We start from the raw sequence: 11,097 nt of genomic DNA on the forward strand, positions 1-11,097 counted from the left end.
TGCTCGAGGTGGTTTTAATTTGAGCACATATCTTGCCTTTCGTGTTGGAAGCTGTAGATTCCTATGAAGACAGAGTTGCTTGCTCTCTCTCTTCCCTACGTCCTTTTATCGCCGAGTCCTGCACCGTGAGTCTGGTGAGTCGCTTTGGTAGTCTCTCACGCAGGGAGTTATGGAGAAGATCTGAACATCTCGGATTTTTCTCAAGAGTCATTCTGGTCAGGACACGAAAGTTGTGTGTGTGTGTGTGTGTGTGTGTGTGTGTGTGTGTGTGTGTGTAAGGGAGTCTCTGAACTAAGACCTCCTCTCTTCTCCCTCATCTTCTTATTCCTAGAATCCCAACTAAGATTTTTAAAGTGCACAGCATTGAGGCTGGGAAGAGGAGTACAGAGGGCAGAGGCCATTCTTCCTTGATGGTCAGAGCTAGGGCATGGCTGGTCCTGGGACCCTCCTGGCCTTAGCACCACTGACTCTCTCCTAGGTGCACCTGCTGTGGCGGTCCCTTTTTGGCCTCTATAAAGCACTGTAGGGCATTTCAGACACTGGTGGGTTCTAGCGCCTCATCAGAAGGAATGGAGTGGGCTCCTGCTGTGGCCTCACTCCCAGAGAAGCGTGAAGACGGATGACCATTGAGTCTGTCAGGATTGGGAGACTTTGTTAAACCTAAGCAGAACAGGATGGACCATGTGGGATTCTAGGACAGGGCTGCAGACGTCAGAGGGCCGAGCTTGGCCTTAAAGGAACAGTCCACATCTGAGCACCTAGTGTTGGACAGATAGGGGAACAGGTGGCATAGGGCTCAGTTGACTGGAGTTAGTAACTGCAGCCCAACAGTGGGAGCAAAACACTGGTGGCCTTGGCAGGAGTGACTTAGTGAAACGTCGGTGTACGTGGATCTTTGGTTGCCCCAGACTGAAGTACAGAGTTACCTGTCCTCTGAGGGCAAGGGTGCCAGCATGACCCAGTGGCCTAACTGGTGTGGACCTTCTATGGGCAGAGCAGTGGAGCCGAGATCAGGTTGTGTCCATGGGCAAGAAGTCTCCATTATCTTTGGAAAGTCACCAGTGAAGTCAGTGTCTGGGGACAGGGCCAAGATGACATGTGTGTAAATACAGAGACTTTCTTTGGGAGGTGTCTTAGTCAGGGTTTCTATTCCTGCACAAACACCATGACCAAGAAGCAAGTTGGGGAGGAAAGGGTTCATTCAGCTTACACTTCCACACTGTTGTTCATCACCAAAGGAAGTCAGGACTGGAACTCAAGCAGGTCAGGAAGCAGGAGCTGATGCAGAGGCCATGGAGGGATGTTCCTTACTGGCTTGCTTCCCCTGGCTTGATCAGCCTGCTCTCTTATAGAACCCAGGACTACCAGCCCAGGGATGGCACCACCCACAAGGGGCCCTCCCCCCTTGATCGCTAATTGAGAAAATGCCTTACATCTGGGTCTCATGGAGGCATTTCCTCACCTGAAGCTCCTTCCTCTGTGGTAACTCCAGCCTGTGTCAAGTTGACACACAAACCCAGCTAGAACAGGAGGGAACCTGGGTCAGAGTCATGGGCACTTGAGCTTTGGTGGCAAGGCAAGCCAAGCGGTGGGTGCTGAATCTCGATACCCTCCTTCCCTATGCAAAACCTTGCTTTCTTTGCTTGGCAATGGAGACTAGGTTGAGCCTTAGTTCAAGGACTATGTGTGCACCACACCGACTGCCTCAGGTACCGAGCTCACAGCATCATCCTGTGTAATAACTACAAGTCAGGGTTTCATTGCTGTGGCCAGACTGGGCATCCATGTCATCCTTGACTCTCACAACTGCCTGCAAGCTGTGTAGGTTCACTCCACGGGAGCTCAGCAAGCTAAGGCGCAGAGAAATACACAGCCATTTCTGTTCGGCATGGCCGGGGGAGGCAGACACTTCAGTCTTTCTTCTGTATGATGGAACCTTCCAGAATATGTCATTAGCAAGTCCCCAAGTCCCCAAGTCACGCAGGTCAGTTTACTTACCTACGTGAAGACATAGTCAAGTGAAGCTGTCAGTGGTCCTAAGTAGCCCAGCACAGCCCAGCCCACTCCAGTAAGGCTTCTCTGTCAGTTCTAGTTCGTTCAGGGAGCTTACCTCGCTCCAACTATCTTCTCGTTTCTTCCTAGAGCTGCACTGGTTGAATGTTACCCTCGGATGTCTTGGCCGTATGGGAGCCACCATTGTGCTGCAGATGGTCTGTCTGGTAAACGCTGAGCTGTACCCGACGTTCGTCAGGTGAGGCCACCAAATGGGGTTGGACACTGAAATAGCCACCGGGTAGCCAGACAGAGAGTGACGTTTCTGTAAGTAGCCTCCAACCATGGGGCACTCACTGTACTAGTTCCTTTCTTTGCTGTGACAGAATACTGGACCAAAGCAACTTAAGAAAGGAAACGTTTATTCTGGCTCACAGTTCAAGGAAGTACAGTCCATCGTGGTGCTGGAGGCATAGTCTGTCGGTGTGGGAGGCTAGCTGGTCACTCTGCCTTGGCAGCCAGGAAGTAGAGAGTCAACAGGAAGTGAGGACAGACTATAAAACCACAGCCCTCTCCTGGTGACTCAGTTCCTTGTTTGTAGAGAGATGACCAGTGAGGTGATTTCCCTGTTATTGGGCCATCTTTGCTGTTGTAGGGTTGCGGTTCTCTCTATATATTCTGCTCATTAGGCCCCCTCAGACGCTGGACTTGTACGTAATCGCCTTCCGCTCACTCACAGGTCGCCACCCTGTGCCCCACAGCCCCGATGAACACGCGTTTTACATCTTCACATAGTCCAACATCTTTTTCCACTCTTGTTGTCTTGCTTTGGTGTTGAAGAACTCTTTTTCCCTTAAAGTCTCAGATTTGGAGCGTGAAAATGACTTTCTTTTTTTTTTTTAAGATTTTATTTATTTATTTTATGAATATATAAGTACACTGTAGCTGTCTTCAGACACACCAGAAAGGGAGGTCAGATCTCGTTAACAGATGGTTGTGAGCCAACCATGCGGTTGCTGGGATTTGAACTCAGGACCTTCAGAAGAGTAGTCAGTGCTGTTAACCACTGAGCCATTTCTCCAGCCCCCAAAATGGCTCTTTCTAAAATACAGCTTGAGCTGGAGAGATGGCTCAGCGGTTAAGAGCTCTGCTCTTCCAGAGGTCCTGAGTTCAAATCCCAGCAACCATGTGGTGGCTCACAACCATTTGTAATTGGATCCGTTACCCTTTTCTGGTGTGTCTGAAGACAGCGACAGTGTACTCACATACATGAAATAAATAAATAAATAAATAAATAAATAAATAAATAAATATTTAAAAACAAAATAAAATAAAATAGAGCTTGAGGAGCTCGGGGACGTATGGATCACATGCACATATACATTTATGTGCATTACTCCTTAGCTCTCGGCTCTGTTTGCATGGCTTTGCCTCCTCCAGACTGTCAGCAAATGAAAGGCAGTGACAGGCGGCCCTTTGTTTGATTTCTGTCTGTGATTGTGAGGGTCGTCATCATCGTATTTACCTTACTGCATTTGTCAGCACCTTGTTCTTCCCTGAAAAGTATTCCAGAATGTGAGTGTCCTAGCACCCGCTTCCCCATCCGTGGGTGAACCTGGCTGCCATGCAGAATGATAATGGGTCAGCTCCTCTCAATGCCTTTGAATGGGCACATGCTTGAATCGGGTGAACACGAGAATGGGGTTGAAGGGTCGGAGTTAGACGAATATGTGTTTTTATTTTATTTTATTTTATTTTATTTTATTTTATTTTAAAGACAGGGTTTCTCTGTAAGCTTTTTCTGTAGACCAGGCTGGCCTCAAATTCAGAGATCCACTTGCCTCTGCCTCCCAAGTGTTGGGATTTAAAGGCGTGCACCACAGCACTGGGCTGTGTTTAATTTTATATTTATAAAACCTATTTTTACAAAGACGCAGTACTCTTTTTTTGCATGCTCCAGGTGTATGTAGGGAATGGAGGTCAGTGTTTAGTGTGGCCACTTTGAGGTCCTCCTGGGAGCTATGATAGCTTTGCTTTTCATAGCTCCAGATGATGTTCAGTGCCTGTGCACAAACTCATTGCCACCAGTATTTTAGGAACTTAGTTTTAGAGTTATTTAAAACATATTTTTCATGTGTGTGTCTGTTGTATGTGTGTGTGTTTGTGTGAGTATGTGTGTGTGTTGGTGTGTGCGAGTGCCTGTGTGTGTGTTTGTGTATGTGAGGATGTGTGTGTGTTGTATGTGTGTTTGTGTGTGTGTGTGTTTGTGTGTGTGTGTGTGTGTGTGAGTCTGATGTCAGCCTGCAGAAGGCTGTTCTTTCCTTCCACCTTCTCCTTCCTCAGTTCTTGGGGATCGAACTGAGGTCTTTAGGCTTGGCAGAAAGCGCCTTTCCCTGCTGATCCTTGTCTCCAGCCCTAAGCTCTTAACATGAAGTGAAGATTGTCTTAATTGTGGAAGCAACTACTTTATTTGAAGTTTTAAAAATGGCTGTTATCATAACCTGCCCTTGGTTAGAATTTGGCTTCGTACCTTAAATTCTCCTCCCCATGAAGACAGGATTTCTTCTTCATTTGTTCTTGTGAAAATGTCTGAGAAACACTCCAGCTCTCTAGTTTTGTCTCCCGCCTGCAGCTCAGTAAGCCAGAAGGCAGATGACGGCAGCCCACTCTCTGCTTTCCGCTGCCAGTTCCTTTATTAGAAGAACAGTTTGGACTCTTGCTTGTAAAGAAGTTGCTTGGTCTGAGCACAAGGAGATGAAGGAAAATTAAGGAGAAAGCATTTTCCCAGGCCTTCCAGGGCTACAGAGTGAGACCCTGCCTCAAATCAAATCAAAACAAAACAAAACATCAAACCAAGCAAAAAACAAAAAACTCAGAGAGATAGAGATAGAGATAGAGACAGAGAGGATCTTCTATGTTAGTATTTTTGAGCCCAGAGTCTAAAAATGAAATAACTAGGGCAAACAAGTCTGCTTGTCACAGTTAGCAGATTCAAAGAAATGGTCAAATGTGCTGTGTGTCACTGTGATAAAATATCTTAAATGATCAACTTTTAAGAAGGAAAGGTCTGTCTTAACCCCTTCTTTCAGAGGTTTCAGTCTGTGCCCACTTGGCCCTGCGGCTGTGGGCTTGGGGCTTGAGATCTAGAGACAGCACAAAGCATTATGACCAGAATGTATGGCTAGAAAGAAAAAACCAGAAAAGACCAGAAAGAACTGGGGTCCCCATCTCCCGTTTCAAGGCATTCTCCTGATAGCCAGCCTTCTTGCAATTAGGCCCCACCCCCTAAAGCAGTGGTTCTCAACCTTCCTAGTGCTGCAACCCTTGAATACAGTTCCTCATATGGTAACCCTCAACCACAACATGATTCATTACTAATTTATAACTATAATTTTGCTAATGTCATGAATTGTAGTGTAAATATCTGATAGGCAGGATATCTGATATACAACTCATGAAGGGGTCACGACCTACAGGTTGAGAACTGCCGGGCTGGAGAGATGGCTCAGCGGTTAAGAGTACTGACTGCTCTTCCAAAGGTCCTTGAGTTCAAATCCCAGCAACCACATGGTGGCTTACAACCATCCCTAAGGATCTCTGATGCCCTCTTCTGGGGTCTCTGAAAACAGCTACAATGCACTTACATATAATCAATCAATCAATCAATCAATCAATCAATCTTTAAAAAAAAGAGAGTACTGCTGTCCTAATGGCTCCATCAGACAGTGACCAAGTGTGTAACACACAGGCTTATGCAAACTCTTCCCTAAATAATAGCAGTTACCAAGCCTGGTCCTCTGTGGCGGCAGCCAATTGCTTGCTACCTTCCTGGACGACCCCTTCCACTGTGCATTGGATGGTGAGCATTCACAGAAAGCAGGAGAGGAAGCTGGTTGGCCAGGAACAACCTTCAGCCCAGTGCCTATGCACGCACACACAGCCATGCGAGTTCCAGGATTTATAGTCAATTGAATCAAATGCATAGAGCAAAAGGCAATCGTTTTGGCTGTCCATTACTCTGTAAGCACTCCTGATTCAAAGACGATTTGAACCACACAGAGCCCTCCTTTTTTGGTTTTGTTTTGGATTTGGTTTTTTCCGAGACAGAGTTTCTCTGTATAGCCCTGGCTGTCCTGGAACTCACTCTGTAGACCAGGCTGGCCTCGAACTCAGAAATCTGCCTGCCTCTGCCTCCCAAGTGCTGGGATTACAGGTGTGCACCACCACTGCCTGGTCACACGGCTCCTTATTCACAGGGAGGTCTGTGCTGAGTAACTCTTGTCCTTACACCCTGGGCACCAGACTCATTTGGCATTGATAGCAGGTGTTGTCTGGGATGAATCTGGGCCTTACTAAACTTAGCCACACACAGATATTGTGTTCTCTTCCCCAGTGATAACGTATCGCAGCCCTGGGACAGGGGTGGAGTACAGCTATAGTTTAAGAGAGTACACGTGTTTGCTCATCTCCATTGGCCCGTAGCCGGCCTCTAGGAGTGTGAGGGTTAAGTGCCTGAGAGTACTATTCCAGAGGCAGACTGTACAGTGATCCATCTGTACCCATCTCCACTCTAGCCTGCTGCCTTCTCTCCGCACAGCTCTTCCCACTCCTATAGTTTTGGGGGTGCTGAGCGCTCGCCCCCCTCCCCCCGGCTGATCTCGTGCCTGCTCTAGGATGCCGTTCACACCTTGAAGGCGAGGCATGCACGTGATCCGTCTGGCCTCTTGTCTTCCCAGGAATCTCGCGATGATGGTGTGCTCTGCCCTGTGTGACCTGGGTGGGATCTTCACCCCGTTCATGGTGTTCAGGCTGATGGAGGTTTGGCAAGCCCTGCCCCTCATTTTGTTCGGTAAGACTTGATGGGCTGTTCTTTCTTTGCCTCTGGTGGAGGGCAATTGTGTGAGCACGCAGGCTCTGCTGTCTCCTGGCTCGTTCTGTCTCATGTTTCAGGAACCAGTAAGATACAATCCCCGTGTAGTGGCCAGAGAGTTTCATCCTGTGGCTCCAGAATCAATCCATCATGCACTCCACGGGTGGATGATCTTTCGACATAATCTACTTCCTAGTGCGCTCGATGTCTAACTTGTTTGCCCTGAGTATATCATTGCTAGGGGAATGAGTGTGTTGAATGATCATCCCTTTCCAAGTGTGGTGGAACTCATCCATCATCGCAGCACAGTGGAGGCCGAGAGAGGACAACCTCAGAATCAAGGGCCTACAAGGGCTGTGCGTGAGACCCTGTCTCGGAGAGCCCAGTGGGGAATGGCACAAAGAGACACGTGGGAATCAACAGTGTTCTGTGTCCTCTTTGCTGGTAAAGCTGGACTGGTGAAAGAAGATGGAAATACTGTTTCTGTCCCCAAACCTAGAGCTGGAGGGGTCCAAGACCTGCTTACAGATGATGGTCTGGTTGTGGGAAGAGAAATGCCAGGCCTGGCACAAGCCAAGGCATGGGAAAGGCAAGGGAGGAAGGAAGGAAGCTAGAGAGTGGATGGAGGAGAGAGAGGAAAGAGAGTGAAAAAGAGACGGGGAAAGGAGGAAGGAAGGAAGGAAGACAGGGAGACAGGAGGAGAGAGTAATCAGAAGGGCTTATTCATGTACAGTTGGTCTTACTCTCTAGGCCTGTCTCCATCGCTATTTCTACAATTATGCACCTACGTATCTGTCCTCTCCATAGCTATGCATACATGCGTCTATCATCTATGTATGTTTTATTATCTATTTTTTATCTTTTATGTATGTATGTATGTATTTAACCATCTGTTTGTGTATCTATCTCATGATCTATTATCTATCATCTGATTTTGTACCTATCATCCATCCATCCATCCATCCATCCATCTATCTACCTACCTATCTACCCACCCACCCATCCATCCATCCACCAATCCATCTGATTTTGTACCTATCATCCATCCATCCATCCATCTATCCATCCATCTATCTTTCTATCTATCTATCCACCCACCCATCCATCCACCAATCTATGTATCTATCATGTATGTATGTATGTATCTACTTATCTATATATTTATCATCCATCCATCCATTCATGTATGTATGTATGTGTATGTATGTATCATCTATGTATGTATGCATGTATATATGTATGTATGTATCTATCTATCATTCATGTGTGTGTATATATGTATCTATTTATATATATGTATGTATGTATCTGTCCGTTTATCTATCTATCATCCATGTATGTGTGTGTATGTATGTATCTATATATGTATATATGTATGTATCTGTCTGTCTATCTATCTATCTATCACCTAGCTATCTACCTATGCATACATCTTTCCATTCACCTATCATCTATTTGTCAGCCATCTATCACCATCTGTCTATCTATAATAACTACTTAAAACTGATGTTTACATTTTTCACGAGGGTGGACTTCAAATATCCTCTAATACTTAAATATCAGCTACTTGGGAATCCTGTGCTTCCATGCTGGCAATAAGAAGGCAAATACTGCCTCGTCTTACTCTTGCATTTCTCTAACTATTCCTTTGCCTCAGTTCTTTCCTAAATGTTCCTGATAACTTTCAAAGATAAGCAGCATCTCCTCCCTGCCGCCTGGCTCACTGCACTCATTTCCGTGAGGGGCTCGAGCCTGTTCTAACAGACACCCTTGGACTTCTGTTTCCTCTGCAGGAGTTTTGGGCCTGACAGCTGGGGCCATGACTCTTCTTCTTCCAGAGACCAAGGGTGTGGCCCTGCCTGAAACTATTGAAGAAGCAGAGAACCTGGGAAAGAGGTGCGCAAGGGCTGTGGTGCTGGGAAGGGGGTGTGGCCATCTCCTATGTACAGGGTCACAGCATTGCAGCACATTCTCAGTTATCCCAGATGAATGGTGGGGAGAGCCTTTCAGATGTCCGTGAGCTTGGAATGATTTCCAGAGATGCTGGGGATGGGATTGGAGCTCAGCCACTGAATGCAAGGAAAGCACCAGACCAGAATCCACTTCTTAGTGTGTGGTTATCCCGCACTGCCTCGGGGACTCTGCCTCAGGGACAGTGGACAGTTGTCCCATGCTACATCAGGGAAAGTGGATAGTTAGAAATGTATAACACAGAAGAATAACAAAGGAATCTTGGGAAAAGGAAGAGTCTCTGTATTGTTATTATTACTTTTGAGATAGTCTCTCTATGACACCATGGCTGGCCTCAAACTCACTATGTAGTCTTGGCTGGTCTCAAACTCTCAGAGGCCCACCTGACGCTGCCTCTCGAGGACTGGAATTAAAGGTGTGTGGCCACACCCCAGTGACTCTTTGACTTAGAATGCAAGCCCAGAAATTAGTCTGAGTTCTGTCGGTGGTGCCTCCGAAGCTGACACCCTCTGAACCTCACCGTGAGACGTTCTGGGGCTCTGACCTCCAGTTTAATCACGTGCATGGTGATATGTTGGGTGATGCCCTCCGCTCTGTTGGTTGCAAGTGACAGGAAAGTGTAGTTAATGTTCTGTCACCCGACTCCAGCCTGTTTTCCTCAGGATTTATTAGTAGCACATGTTCACCCTTTAAAACCTCTGTGGAACACTGCAGTCCATCCACTCCTGCCTGTGGGGGGCGGGGCGGGGGAGGCTGTGCACTTTCGGTTTGAACCCTAATGCAGGCAGCCTTTGCTCTATCGTTAACTTAAAGGCCAGAGCAAAAGCAGGACGAGAGTCGTCCGTGGGAAGCCCTGTCTTTATCGCTGGCTCTCCCACTCTCCCCATTTTGAGACACTCCTGCATTTTTTCAAACAAAATCTCTCTCTGTTTTTATTTGTTGACAGCTTCATACATGTAAATAACACATCTTGATCCTATCTATTCGCAACTCTTCCCCCAACACTTCCTCCAGGTACTCTGTCCCCCCAATACTTCTACCAGGTACTCTGGTACCCATTTCTTCCCCCAGGTATTCACAATGTGTTCCCCTCCCCTCCCCTCCCCTTACCTCCCTTCCCCTCCCCTCTGCATGTCTTATTCTTTTTGTTTTTGGTTTTGGTACTCCCATCTCTTTGAGAATGTTTTTTCTCTCCAGAGCAAGGGATCTAGTCAATGTATTTTCCCTACTCCTTCTAAGGTCCCAGTGACGAACTAAAGTTTGATTCTATCAAAATTTTTCCTGGGAAGCCAGTAAGTATATTGGAATTACTTTCAGATCCTGGGTCAGGGGTTATACATAATATCATGGGTGATCCAAAAGTCATGGCATTGGAAAATCATCCCCTCGTCTGGACGGAGGACATTCTTCTAGGCTTCCTCAGTGTCTATACCATAACCCCTCCATGAGACTCTAAGTTCATACGTAATTAGGGCAGAACTGCCTACACCTGGCTGGGAAGAGGAACTGTATACTTAGTAGAGTCTAATGATCCTCCCCATACCCTCCTCTAAGGAGGGAATGCTAACAGTGGTGATCTTTGGATGACACAGCTGTCTGAGGAAGAGGGCGATTGTTCTTCTTGGGGCATAGTACTGTCCCACACACACTAAACATAACCAATGCTGCCTGTTGGGATCTTGACTGCGCTTATTGGCTTGATCTTGAACAGGTCTCACATAGGCTCACACTCATGGTTGTGACAGCCATGTCATGTCCAGAAGACAACGTAACACAGCAACCGTTTCCTACCCTCTGGCTTTTTCTTCCTTCTGCCCATCTTACGCAATGTTCCCCATGTCTCAACATTGCAAGTTTCATTTTCAAGATTGTTAAGTTGACCATGATGGCTTTTTTTAACTGTCATTTCAATATTTGGAACACTGAGGTAGCCAAATCTATCTAGTGACTTTGAGACCAGCATCTCCAGTGAGCAACAGGTCAGCAAGGGCTATATTACAAGACCCTGTTTCAAGAATTAGACAAGCAAAGTGTTGATGGTATTGATTGTTCATTAATTTTAATTTTTATTTATGGTTGCCACAGGAAATCAAAGGCCAAAGAAAACATGATTTACCTTCAGGTCCAAACAGGCAAATCCTCAGGTCCCTGACAGGGATGCTACGTCAGGAGCTGAGTGGCAGAGAGGATGGAGGACTCACCACTTGGAAGATTCCTAGAAGCCTTTGCCTTCCCAGACACTTATTCACCAATTTCCAAATGAA

The 11,097-nt window shown here is 46.7% G+C and overlaps 1 protein-coding gene across 1 annotated transcript in view; it reads left to right on the forward strand.

The window, feature by feature from the left end:
• The window catches only part of LOC127673924 (solute carrier family 22 member 1), a 29,735-nt gene extending 18,638 nt beyond the window's left edge, over nucleotides 1-11,097 (forward strand). The window contains exons 8-11 of the mRNA XM_052169716.1: nucleotides 2,143-2,251; nucleotides 6,729-6,841; nucleotides 8,656-8,758; nucleotides 10,919-11,097. Coding sequence (XP_052025676.1) covers nucleotides 2,143-2,251; nucleotides 6,729-6,841; nucleotides 8,656-8,758; nucleotides 10,919-10,985 — 392 coding nt within the window. The 3' untranslated portion in view covers nucleotides 10,986-11,097. The remainder of the gene's footprint in view (nucleotides 1-2,142; nucleotides 2,252-6,728; nucleotides 6,842-8,655; nucleotides 8,759-10,918) is intronic.

The sequence above is a fragment of the Apodemus sylvaticus genome, chromosome 23, assembly GCF_947179515.1.
Source record: "Apodemus sylvaticus chromosome 23, mApoSyl1.1, whole genome shotgun sequence".
NCBI classification, from domain to species: Eukaryota; Metazoa; Chordata; class Mammalia; order Rodentia; family Muridae; genus Apodemus; species Apodemus sylvaticus.